Source organism: Silene latifolia, chromosome Y (genome assembly GCF_048544455.1).
Source record: "Silene latifolia isolate original U9 population chromosome Y, ASM4854445v1, whole genome shotgun sequence".
Classification (NCBI taxonomy): domain Eukaryota; kingdom Viridiplantae; phylum Streptophyta; class Magnoliopsida; order Caryophyllales; family Caryophyllaceae; genus Silene; species Silene latifolia.
In genome coordinates, this window is record NC_133538.1 from 193,224,455 (window position 1) to 193,237,838 (window position 13,384).

General features: G+C 39.0%; 1 protein-coding gene across 1 annotated transcript; it reads left to right on the plus strand.

Moving 5' to 3' along the window:
* The first annotated feature begins 4,227 nt into the window (after nt 1-4,227).
* On the plus strand, nt 4,228-6,642 carry LOC141629708 (uncharacterized). Its single transcript, XM_074442675.1, has 3 exons — nt 4,228-4,598; nt 4,686-5,826; nt 5,914-6,642. Exons 1-3 carry the CDS (start codon nt 4,228-4,230, stop codon nt 6,640-6,642), a joined length of 2,241 nt encoding a protein of 746 aa, XP_074298776.1.
* The last annotated feature ends 6,742 nt before the right edge of the window (nt 6,643-13,384 follow it).

A 13,384-nucleotide genomic window follows, 5' to 3' on the forward strand; every position in this document is an offset into this window, starting at 1 on the left:
ATGTAGCATCCGTGATGGCTTGGTAGTGGAGACTTAGTGCCTGTACTAAGTCCTTATCTTGTATGTACCTATTTTTTGAGCTTATATATACCCTCTCACATTTTACCAAAAAAAAAAACTAGGATTAGGAAATATAGAGTTTCCTAATTTTATTTGGATTAGGAAATATAGAGTTTCCTAATTTTATTTGAAAACAGTAAAATAAACTAATAGCTAATCCAACACAATTTAGGAAATTGTGTCTCCTAACATGGCTGGAATTCCGTGATCCTACACGGCTTAGGGAAGCGTGTTTCCAGCTCCGCCACCTTCATTTTCGCTATCTTCCAATGCTCCCGCATCACATTCTCTATTCCAAGTTCAACTAGCTCATTTGAATTCGAGTGCAAGGCTAGTGGCAATGGCCATGGCAAAGAGGCTGCCCAAATACAAATTTTTGAGCCAATTGTTGAGGAATGGAAAGGAGTCAAGAAACGAGTTGAAAAGGAACCTCCCATCCATGCTAAGGCCACCAAATGCAAAGAAATGTCCATGGTTCTTAAGGAAACACAAGTATTAAGGCCAGGAGACCTTGTATGGGTGAATATGAGCAAGACTAAGGTCATCAAGCAAAGGAAAAAAACAGTCCATGGCAAGTGAAGAAGGTCCTTTCAAAGTCATCAAGCAAATTGGGTTCAACAAGTACAAGATTGAGCTCTTGGGTATTCATGTCACACTTGATGTTGGGGACTTGAGTCCAAGCTATAAGGAGATTAAGGATGATGATTTCCAGGACTTGAGGGCAAGTCCTTTTGAAGAGGGAGGGATTGAAGCAAAAATGGCAACAACACCAAGCATCGTTTTACCCGGTTTTGGTCCTTCACCAAAATCGAGGTCCAACTTCAATTCCGTCTAAGAACACATGCCATTTTCCGGCCTAAGACTCATCTATGATGAGTTTAGAGCCTTTTTGCCTAGGATAATTAATCTTGAAAGGGTTTAAATCAGATGCAAAAGACAGCACCAAAACCGAGTGGTCACAATGAATACGGTTTTGGAGTATGTGCTAAACATCTCTTTCAAGCTTTATTCTTTTGTCCAAGCAAGCTCCAAAATACTTTTTTCTGCAACTTTGGGTATTATACTCCTTATGGACGAGCCCCACCAGCTGCCCAAGAAGTCCTTATAAGATAAATAAGAAGAGCATGCCAAAGAAGCTTGTACTATTGCCAACAATCCTCTCTATGTTAGTTGTCTTGTAGTTTTACTTTTCTGATTTGTGTAAGGTCTTGGGGCCGTTTTATTGTCCTTTTAGAAAACTCTTTTGAGCCCTTAGATGCTAATTTAGATGTAGGGCTAGGATTGCAACAAGGACTCTATTTAAGGAGCTCTTTTCTCTTTATAAAAATCAGATTTGAGTGAATTAAAATATGAGTTTGAAACTGAAGTTTTCAATCAAGTTTCTTCTTGCTTAGTGCGGAAAATCCCTCATTACTTAGTGTTTGAGGCGGAATTAGCTCTTGCTTCGTGATCTTGAGCTTAATTCCAAGGCTTAAACCTGCTTCGTGATCTAGTTTAAGTCATATCCCGTTTACTTGTTCTTGTTTTCGTGTCAAAACAGTCCCAAAGTTTCTGTTTTTGTTGCCTTAAGTCATTATGGAAATTGTTATTTGAATGTTTAGTTCATAAGCACTTAAATTACAATCTTATTTCCATTGTTTTCATTCAAATTACTCAAGTAAATTAAGGTTTTATTTTCGTCCAAAACAGGCTGTGTTGTGCCTTGTTTTGGTTGAGTCGTTTGCTAGTTTTTGAAACTGTCCTTGTGTTGTTTGTTGGTCCTTAAAACAGTCCATTCAAGTGTCCAAATCAAGTCCTTAGAGTTTCTGTCAAAAATCATTGTTATTTGTGTTTGTTTTAGTCATTTTAATCACAATCAAATAGTCCGTTATACTATTAAAATTCGAGTCTTATTCATCCAAAAATCGAGTCCTAAGAGTTTTACTCCACCTCCGGTAGGCTCAATCAACTCTTTAGCAAAAGACGGATCAACCTTGTACAACTCCTTAATATGCTCGAAACCCAACAATCTTGCATCGAGCTCAACCAACAAACAATGCCTCCTGGAAAGTGCATCAGCTACAACATTCGAACTTCCCGTCTTATACTTTGATGAGAATGTAAAAGACTGTAAAAATTCGACCCATTTAGCGTGCCTTGGGTTCAACTTTTGCTGCCCATGTATATGTTTCAACGTCTCATGATCAGAATGTAATACAAAAGGCTTAGGTCGCAAATAGTGTCTCCAATGATCCAATGCTCTCACAATGGCATAGAGCTCTTTGTCGTAAGTTGAGTAATTCAACCTCGTACCACCTAGCTTCTCACTGAAATAAGCAATCGGCCTTTTATCGTGTACCAATACAGCACCAATTCCAACGCCACTCGCATCACATTTGACCTCAAACAACTTGTGGAAATCAAGAAGTGCTAAAATAGGTCCGGAACACAACTTACTTTTTACTTCTTCAAATGCCTTTTAGGCGCTAGTAGTCCACAAGAACTCCCCTTTCTTGGTCAGTTCTGTAATTGGGGCCATGATGGAACTGAACCCTTGAATGAATCGCCTATAGAATGATGCTAATCCATGGAAACTTCGCACCTCTGTAGTCGATTTAGGAACCGGCTAGGCCTGAATTGTGTCGACCTTGGATGGGTCCATACTCACACCATCTTTACCAACAATAAAACCAAGAAACACCACACTCGGCACCATAAACGTACACTTCTAAAGCTTGCCAAATAGTTTCCGTTTTCGCATAACTTCGAATACAATTCTAAGATGTAGCTTGTGCACTTCTTCATTCTTGCTATAAATCAGAATGTCATCGAGATATATAACCACGAACTTGTTAAGAAAAGGCCTTAACACTTCATTCATAAGCCTCATAAACTAGCTAGGAGCGTTACATAGATCAAATGGCATAACGAGCCATTCATATAACCCATGTTTCGTTTTGAATGTCATCTTCCATTCATCTCCTTCTCGAATCCTCATCTGATGATAACCAATCCGTAAATCAAGTTTGGAGAAAACACACGAACCAGAAAGTTCGTCTAACATATCATCAAGCCTTGGCATAGGAAAGCGGTATTTGATTGTAATGTTGTTCACCGCCCTACTGTCAATACACATTTGCCAAGTTCCCTCCTTTTTTGGCACTAATAACGCTGGTACTGCACATGGACTCAAGCTCTCTTGTACATACCCTCAATAAATTAGTTCCTGTACTTGGGAAACACATCCATGAACTCGTCAAGTAACCCCTGCACTGATGCGGGAGCATTAGAAGATAGCGAAAATGAAGTGCTCATTAGTCGAAATGTAACTCAAATTACAGAAGGTTTCAAAATGAGGTCGAGTTATGTGACGATGTTGAAATGGGAGAGCAATGAAGGTAGCGGAGCTGGAAACACGCTTCCCTAAGCCGTGTAGGAGCACGGAATTCCAGCCATGTTAGGAGACACGATTTCCTAAATTGTGTTGGATTAGCTATTAGTTTATTTTACTGTTTTCAAATAAAATTAGGAAACTCTATATTTCCTAATCCAAATAAAATTAGGATACTCTATATTTCCTAATCCAAATAAAATTAGGATACTCTATATTTCCTAATCCAAATAAAATTAGGATACTCTATATTTCCTAATCCAAATAAAATTAGGAAACTCTATATTTCCTAATCCTAGTTTTATTTAGCTTCCACAAATCTGATTTTTATTAGTTATTAGTTTAGGAAAAATTGCTTGGAAGATAAGTTGAGGAATTAGATCTCGAGTCAGATTGTGACATCGAGTAGGACTATAAATAAGGACCGATTGTGGCCTTTTTTTTTAGAATATTTCAGAAATACAATAAATTTTACAGTTCGTAAAACTTGTGTCAATCTTTCGAGATTAGATTACGACTCTTCCTTGCGAGGCTGAGTTATAGCAAATTGAGCTATAACCTTGCGAGGTTAGAACAAGATTCGCTAATCTATCATGTCCTTTGTTCCAACTTCCCGCAATTACCAACTATATTTCCTTGTTTTCTGATCTTATACACGACATACTCAAACTAATCAATAATTCCGCTGCAATTTAAACTAACTTTACATTCTAACGAACGAGTTCTATATCAAATTGGTTACCAGAGCAAGGTTCAGATTTATTCCTTAATAAATCTGTCTTGGGAAGTTGTTAATTATGGTTAACGACAAAGATGGTACTCCAAAAACGTGGGAAGATGGTCATATCGAGTTAAAAACGGGGATGGCTCAGATGTCTTATGTTTTAAAGGAGATAACAACTATGTTAAAGAATAAGGAGAAGAAAAAGAATTCGGACAGTCCGTCCGAATCTGAAGAAGACGAGCAGCCAAAGGATAAAAAGAAAAACAAGAACGATGATGACAGAGGCCTTAAACTCGACATACCAGAGTTTAATGGAGATCTAGATGCTGAAAAGTTTCTGGATTGGATTCGTCAAGCAGAGAGAATTTTCGAATATAAAGACTACGATGAGCATAAGCAATTTAAGGTTGCTACATTAAAATTAACCAAGTACGCATCTTTATGGTAAGAAAATCTGAAGAAGCAACGCAAGAAAGACAGAAACCCTAAGATTGAAACTTGGGAAAAGTTAAAGAAGCATCTTATGAAAAGGTTTCTTCCTAGAGACTACGAGCAAGATAATTACTTAAAGCTAACATCTTTAACGCAAGAAAGCTTGAGTGTTGCTGATTATGTGAAAGAATTCGAGAAATTGAGCATTGTTTGCGATTTGGAAGAGAAGGAAGAATTGAGAACTGCGCGTTTTATTCGTGGCCTCAATTCGAGCCTAGCACTACGGGTGGAAATCCAGAATTATGATGGATTTAACGATGTTTGCAGGCTAGCTCTTAAATTCGAGAAGCAAGATAAAGGCAAGAAATCCTATGCTCGTGATTATTCGAGGAATTCAGGCACTTACTCGAAATCAGCAGCTACCATGACCAGTAGCAAGGATGTACGAAAGGAGGATCCAAAAGATAAGGGCAAGGATACAATGGTTGAAATAAAGGATGCGAGATTGCGACGATGTCTCAAGTGCCATGGATATAGGCACATTGCCAATGAATGTCCGCAAAAGCGAGCTCTAACGATTCAAGAATTGGTTGACTTTGTTCCGAACTTTGTGCTTCCAGAACCCGAATCCAAATCTGATTTGCAAGTGGAGGAGAGTGGCGATGAAGTGATACACGTTATTGAACCCTACAGCGACGGGGAGAAGGAGGTGTTGGTGCTTCAAAGCCTCCACACCGAGGCTGCTCACGTTGAAGAGGAGCAAAGGGAACGATTATTTCATTCTTATTGTAAGGTAAACAATCAAATTTGCACTCTTATTGTCGATAGCGGTTCTTGTACCAATGTCGTATCTAGAGACTTAGTTGATAATCTGAAGTTGCCAACTAAAAACCACCTTAAACCATACAAATTGCATTGGCTTGATAGGAATAATGGGATATTAGTTAAGAAACAGGCCCTAGTATCGTTACAATTGGGACCGTATGAAGATAAGGTGCTGTGTGATGTAATATCGATGAATGCTTGTCATATTTTACAGGGTAGGCTGTGGCAATATGATCGAAAGGTAGTACATGACGGGAGGAGCAATGTTTATTTCGTGACTAAAGGAAAAGCTAAATATCATCTTAAACCGTTGTCACCAAGTAAACATAAGAAATCTGTTGCAAAGGAGAGTTTGTTTTTAGAAGCAAGTGAAGTAGAGGAGGTCCTTGCTCAAGGAAAACGAGCTTATGTGCTGGTTGTCAGAGACTTGGAGTCCGTTGGTGAAAGTAACTGCCGAGGAGTGCAGGGGTTACTTGATGAGTTCATGAATGTGTTTCCCTAGGAGTTACCATATGAGTTACCTCCCTTGCGGGGAATTGAACATCGCATTGACTTAATTCCCGGAGCTGCATTGCCTAATAAACCAGCTTATCGGTGTAATCCCGAGGAAGCTAAAGAATTACAAAGGCAAGTACAGGAATTAATTGATCGAGGGTATGTACAAGAGAGTTTGAGTCCATGTGCAGTACCAGCGTTATTAGTGCCGAAAAAGGAGGGTACTTGGCGAATGTGTATTGACAGTAGAGCGGTGAACAACATTACAATCAAATACCGCTTTCCTATGCCAAGGCTTGACGATATGTTAGACGAACTTTCTGGTTCATGTGTTTTCTCTAAACTTGATTTACGGAGTGGTTATCATCAGATGAGAATTCGAAAGGGAGATGAGTGGAAGACCGCTTTTAAAACGAAACAGGGGTTATATGAATGGCTCGTGATGCCATTTTGTCTATGTAACGCTCCTAGCTCGTTTATGAGGCTTATGAATGAAGTGTTAGGGCCTTTCCTTGACAAGTTTGTGGTTGTATATCTCAATGATATTCTGATTTATAGAAAGAATGAAGAAGAGCATAAACAGCATTTAAGATCAGTGTTCGAAGTTATGCGAAAACAGAAGCTATTTGGCAAGCTTGAGAAGTGCACGTTTATGGTGCCGAGTGTAGTGTTTCTTGGTTACATTGTGGGCAAAGATGGCGTGAGTATGGACCCATCTAAAGTCGAAGCAATCTAGGCCTGGCCGGTTCTTAAATCGACTATAGAGGTGCAGAGTTTCCATGGGTTAGCATCATTCTATAAACGATTCATTCAAGGATTTAGTTCGATCATGGCTCCAATTACAGAGCTGACCAAGAAAGGGGTTTTCGCGTGGAATACTAGTGCCCAAAAGGCGTTTGAACAAGTGAAGGGAAACTTCGTAAAAGGACCTGTTTTAGCACTTCCTAATTTCGACAAGTTGTTTAAGGTCGAATGTGATGCGAGTGGTGTTGGAATTGGTGCCGTATTGGTGCAAGAGAAGCGGCCTATTTCGTATTTCAGCGAGAAGCTAGGTGGTGCGAGGCTGAACTACTCAACTTACGATAAAGAATTCTATGCCATTGTTAGAGCATTAGACCATTGGAGTCACTATTTACGACCAAAGCCATTTGTGTTACATTCTGATCACGAGGCTCTTAAGCATATACATGGGCAGCAAAAGTTAAATCAAAGGCACGCTAAATGGGTCGAGTTTCTGCAATCTTTTACTTTCTCATCAAAGTATAAGACGGGAAGTTCGAATGTTGTAGCTGATGCACTTTCCAGGAGGCATTGTTTGTTGGTTGAGCTCGATGCAAGATTGTTGGGTTTCGAGCATATTAAGGAGTTGTAAAAGACTGATCCATCTTTTGCTAAAGAGTTGATTGAGCCTACTGGAGCTTATACATTGCAAGATGGATTTTTATTCAAGGGAAATCGACTTTGTATTCCACAAAGTTCGATTCAGGAATTACTTGTTCGCGAAGCTCATGGAGGAGCAATAGCTGGTCACTTTGGTTCTAATAAAACTTACGACATTGTAAGTGAACATTTTTATTGGCCAAAGATGATTAAGGATGTTCAAGAAATCGTGGCTAAGTGTGTCGTGTGTCAAAAGGCGAAGAGTTAATTTGCTAAAGGGCTGTACACGCCATTACCAGTTCCGAAACAGCCTTGGAGCGAGGTTAGTATGGATTTTATACTCGGATTGCCTAGAACACAGCGTGGTAAAGACTCTATAATGGTGGTTGTTGATCGGTTTTCGAAGATGGCTCATTTCATTCCTTGTCATAAAATCGATGATGCTACAAATGTTGCTGATCTATATTACAAAGAAGTGATTCGTTTACATGGAATTCCACTGACCATTGTATCGGATCGAGATGTAAAGTTTCTTAGTTATTTCTGGAAAACGTTATGGTGTTTGATGGGAACTAAGTTACTATTTAGTACTTCTCACCATCCACAAATAGATGGTCAGACGAAAGTAACTAATCGCACTCTTGGAAGTTTATTGAGAGGATTGGTTAGTAAGAGCACAAAGGATTGGGATGTTAAACTCGCACATGCCGAGTTTGCTTACAATCGAACTCCATCTCTTACTACTGGGAGAGCTCCATTCGAAATTGTGTAGGGATTCAATCCATTTCTGCCTATTGACTTGGTTCCAATTCCGAAGAAAGATCTCATGAGTTTCGAAGCAAAAGATAGACAAGCGACATTTATTCGTACTTGTGAATAGGTGAGAGCTCAAATAGAGAAGGCAAATGCAAAATACAAGGAGAAAGCTAACAAGCATAGAAAACAGCCTGTGTTCAAGGTAGGAGATCTTGTGTGGCTGCACTTAAGGAAAGAACGATTTCTGTCTAAGCGCAAAAATAAACTATTGCCTAGAGCTGATGGTCCGTTCAAAGTCCTAGAATGTTATGGTTCGAATGCTTACAAGCTGGATTTGCCAAGTGAGTATGGAGGAGTGAGTGCAACTTTCAATGTGGGAGATCTATCACCGTACCTTGATGACGAAAATTTGAGGTCAAATTATCGAAAAGAAGGAGGGAATGATGCGGGAGCATTGGAAGATAGCAAAAATGAAGTGCTCATTAGTCGAAATGTAACTCAAATTACAGAAGGTTTCAAAATGGGGTCGAGTTATGTGACGATGTTGAAATGGGAGAGCAATGAAGGTGGCGGAGCTGGAAACACGCTTCCCTAAGCCGTGTAGGAGCACGGAATTCCAGCCATGTTAGGAGACACGAGTTCCTAAATTGTGTTAGATTAGCTATTAGTTTATTTTACTGTTTTCAAATAAAATTAGGAAACTCTATATTTCCTAATCCAAATAAAATTAGGAAACTCTATATTTCCTAATCCAAATAAAATTAGGAAACTCTATATTTCCTAATCCTAGTTTTATTTAGCTTCCACAAATCTGATTTTTATTAGTTAATAATTATGTAATAAGTTTCCTAGTTAGTTTAGGAAAAATAGCTTGGAAGATAAGTTGAGGAATTAGACCTCGAGTCAGATTGTGACATCGAGTAGGACTATAAATAAAGACCGATTGTGGCCTTATTTTTCAGAATATTTCAGAAATACAATAAAGTTTACAGTTCGTAAAACTTGTGTCAATCTTGCGAGATTAGATTAGGACTCTTCGTTGCGAGGCTGAGTTATTGCAAATCGAGCTATAACCTTGCGAGGTTAGAACAAGATTCGCTAATCTATCCTGTTCTTTGTTCCAACTTCACGCAATTACCAACAATATTTCCTTGTTTTCTGATCTTATACATGACATACTCAAACTAATCAATAATTCCGCTGCAATTTAAACTAACGTTACATTCTAACGAACGATTTCTATATCATGCACTCCTTGGCAGTTACTTTCACCAACGGACTCCAAGTCTCGGACAACCAGCACATATACTTGTTCTCCTTGAGAAATGACCTCTTCTACTATACTTGCGTCTAAAAACAAGATCTCTTTTGCAGCGGGTTTATTTCTTTTACTCGGTGACCAGGGGGTAAGATGATACTTAGATTTCCCCTTAGACACAATATAAATGTTACCTCTGCCGTCATGCTCAACCCTACAATCAAATTGCCACGGCCTTCCCAACAATATATGACAAGCATTCATTGGAATCACGTCAAATAAGATTTCATCTTCATACGGTCCTTATTTCAAAGAAACTAAAGCCGGTTTCTTAACTAAGATCCCGTTATTCCCATCAAGCCAATGCAATTTATACGGTTTAGGGTTATTTTTAGTAGGCAATTTCAGATTGTCAACAAGTTCCCTAGATACGACATTAGTGCAAGAACCGCTATCAACAATAAGATTGCAAAGCTGATTGTTTTTGTAGTGAAACCTCTCACTCGACAATTTAAGCGAAAAACTAAAGTAACGAGCCCAAGTTTGCATGAAACAAACAGGTTGTTTAGGCGTGTCCATAGAGGACGGTTTGGTGATATGACTAGGCCCAAACACAAAGAAATAGCACAAGCCTCGATAATTCAAAGCACACAAGCAAATGAATTACCAACCCCAAGCACAAAGCAATGGAGCTCTTCAAGCACAAAGCAAAGAAGAGATTTTTTTGAAGAAAACACTTGGTTTCTTTCTTTCTTTCAACTTCATCAAATCTGAGTTTTACACTTGGGAACTTGGCTTATATATATCCCAAGTCCTTCTAATCCTAACCATCCAATTTACATCTAAGGATTAGCAAAAGGTAAGCAATAACCAAAGGGAAAAAAAAGAAGAGGACAATAGCCCTAGGCAGCTGTGTACTCTAACAACAAGAACAATCCAAATGTTCTTCTCTAGGTCTTACATAAGCCTTACAACAATAGGGACATAAGGGCTACCTAGAAAACACAAAATTAGGGCCTTCTTTGGTCAATTTTCCAGCTGAAATAATCCCTTGAGAGCAGCCCCAAAGCTCTTACACAATTGTAAGAATGAAAGCGACATTTTGGACCTTCCTTGAAAACGACACTTGAGCTTCATTTGAAAATATAAAACAGCCTCCTAGGACTGATTTGGATATTCCAAGGCAGCTTGTTTTGTCCTAGGATTGTCTTGACTTGTTTAATAAAAGAGATGGGACCGTTTGGAAGCAAACTAAGCTCGATTGTTGATAACCGATAAACTTGTTACTCGGTTTTATCTTGTGATTTTATCTTAGGTCGGATCCTTATTTAAATAAAAGTCCCTAGGCAAAAAGTCTCAAAAGTCATTATATAATTGAGACGTGACAAAAATTACCACGTCTTCTTAGACGGAATTTGAGTTAGACCTCAAATTGGACGAAGGACCCAATCCGCGGTCTAGCTCGGCTTCCTCTCCCATTTCAACCTCCCCTTCTTGAAAAGGATTTGCCCTCAAATCATCGACATATTCACCCTCGAGGTCTTCATAAAACGGACTCAAGTCACCAATATTGAAGGTTCCATGTACACCATACTCACCCGGAAGATTGATTTTGTAAGCACTCGGACCAATTCTTTCCACAACTTCGAAAGGACCATCGGCCCTAGGCATGAGTTTGTTTTTCCTTTTTTGTGGGAACCTCTCCTTCCTCAAATGAACCCAAACAAGGTCTCCGGGTTCAAAGCTCTTTGGATGACTCAGTTTCTTTACACGATTCACATATCCCTTGATACGGAAATGGCTAGGTCCGTAGCAACTATGAAATCCGGACTTGCGAGCTTGATACACTACGTTTGTTTGGTCCAATGTTTAGGCTAAATAGCTTGGACCGTCTTAAACAAATGGTTCCAAGTGACAATTTTATTAAGTTTGCATTGTTATTTATGTTATTTTATTTAGTTAATAGCTTTATTTATTTTGTTGAGTTTAATGGTAGTAATTAGCTAGTTAATTTTAGGATGACAAGAGACTTTTCATGTGTCTCTCTTAGGCTATATAAAATCAGTTTCATGGAATAATAAATACTATCAAGTTGTTTTTTCACAAATATTTCTCAAATTACTTTGCAAATTGTCGTGTACAATTTCAAGTTCAAACTGTTGCTTGGACGCGTTTTCTAGCATAGTTTTTTTGAGTTTCAAGTCAATAGGTCTTGGCTTGGTCTCGTAATTTGTCGAGCTATAGGTCTAACTTGTCAAATATATCCTTTGTTCTTTACTTCCGCTTTTAAATTCGTATCATCCCTCATTTGTTTTCTCAATTTGCTTCTTCACTTGGGCATGGATTTGGAGCATTTGTTCATCCCTTTTCTTGGCATCATAGTTAATGGAATTCCTCTTAATAGGTGCTAAATCAGTAGGCATAAGTGGATTAATGCCATAAACCACCTCAAATGGAGATTTCCCGGTGCTTGATGAAGGAGCTCGATTAAATGCAAACTCGGGTTGTAATAGTTTGAGATCCCAATCCTTCAAGAACTTGCACACCGTGGCCCTTAGGATTGTGCCTAAGGTCTTGTTAGTAACCTCGGTTTGATTCAGGATGATGTGAGATGCTAAAAAGAAGCCTTGTTTTGAGAAACTTCCATAAGGACCTCCAAAAGTGACTCATAAACTTAGTATCCCGATCAGAAACTATTGATTTGGGCACGCCATGGAGCATGACCACTTCGTTCAAATACAAATTGGCAACACTTGAAGCATCCTTGGTCATTTTGCAAGCAATGAAATGAGCCATTTTGTTAAATCGACCAACCACGACCATGATGGAATCCTTGCCTCGTTGTGTCCTTGGCAAGGCCACAATGAAATCCATGCTAACATCCTCCCATGGCTGATTTGTGATGGGTAGAGGTGTGTAGGGACCCTTTTGGAAGGAAGACTTGGCTTGATGACAAGGAGCACACCTCTTGATCACACTTTGGACATCCCCAAGCATTTTTGGCCAAAAGAATTGCTCTTGGAGAATATCATATGTCTTTTGGATGCCAAAATGACCGGCAAGGCCATTTGAGTGAACTTATTTGACCAACAAGTTTCTATAAGGTCCCTTAGGTATGCACAATCGATTCCCGAAGAAAAAGAACCCTTCTTGACTCGAATACTTACTCCTTCTGCCCTCCTCACATTCTCGGCCCTCTTGTAGCATTTGCCATTCATCTTTGAAATCCAGATCTTCAATGTACAAATCCTTTATGTGTTCAAATCCTAGTACTCTTTGTTCTATAAAACTCAACATGGTGAACCTCCTTGAAAGAGCATCGGCCACCACATTATTCTTGCCCTCAATATACTTGCTTGAAAAATTGAATGATTGTAAGAATTCCACCCATTTAGCATGTCTATGATTGAGCTTGTGTTGACCATTGATATACTTGAGAGCTTCATGATCGGAATGCAATACAAATAGTTTTGGCTTCAACTAGTGACTCCAATGATTCAATGCTCGAATAATGGCCTAGAATTCCTTATCATAAGTTGAGTAATTGAGCTTGGCACGATTGAGCTTCTCACTAAAGTATGCTACTAGTTTGTGGTCTTGAAGTAACACGGCCCCAACTCCAACCCCACTAGCATCGCACTCGACTTCAAATAACTTGTTGAAATTGGGTAATGCAATAATAGGAGACTCACACATTAAGGCCTTGACTTTGTTGAAGGCTGTTTCGGCCCTATCATTCCAAGAGAACTCCCCTTTCTTCATACACTCGGTAATAGAAGCCATAATGGTGCTAAAATCTTTGATGAACCTCCTATAAAAGGAAGTTAAGCCATGGAAACTCCTTACATTGGTGATGGTGCTCGGTCTTGGCCAAGATTGAATAGCCTTGACCTTCTCTTGATCCACTAGAATTCCTTGATCACTAATGATAAAACCCAAGAATTGGACTTCCCTTTGTATGAAGGAACATTTTTCCAACTTCCTATAAAGCTTGTGTTCCCTAAGTGTTTTAAACAACACTTGTAGATGCTTGAGATGCTCTTCCTTGGACGGACTAAAAATCAGAATATTATCGAAATATACC

Bases quoted from the DNA above. Each gene is read 5' to 3' on its own strand.
- LOC141629708 (XM_074442675.1), top strand. From the start codon at position 4,228: ATGGTTAACGACAAAGATGGTACTCCAAAAACGTGGGAAGATGGTCAT. The intron at 4,599-4,685 runs GTAAGAAAATCT...TCTTATGAAAAG, and splicing joins ACCAAGTACGCATCTTTATG to GTTTCTTCCTAGAGACTACG. The intron at 5,827-5,913 runs GTTGTCAGAGAC...GTGTTTCCCTAG, and splicing joins GAAAACGAGCTTATGTGCTG to GAGTTACCATATGAGTTACC.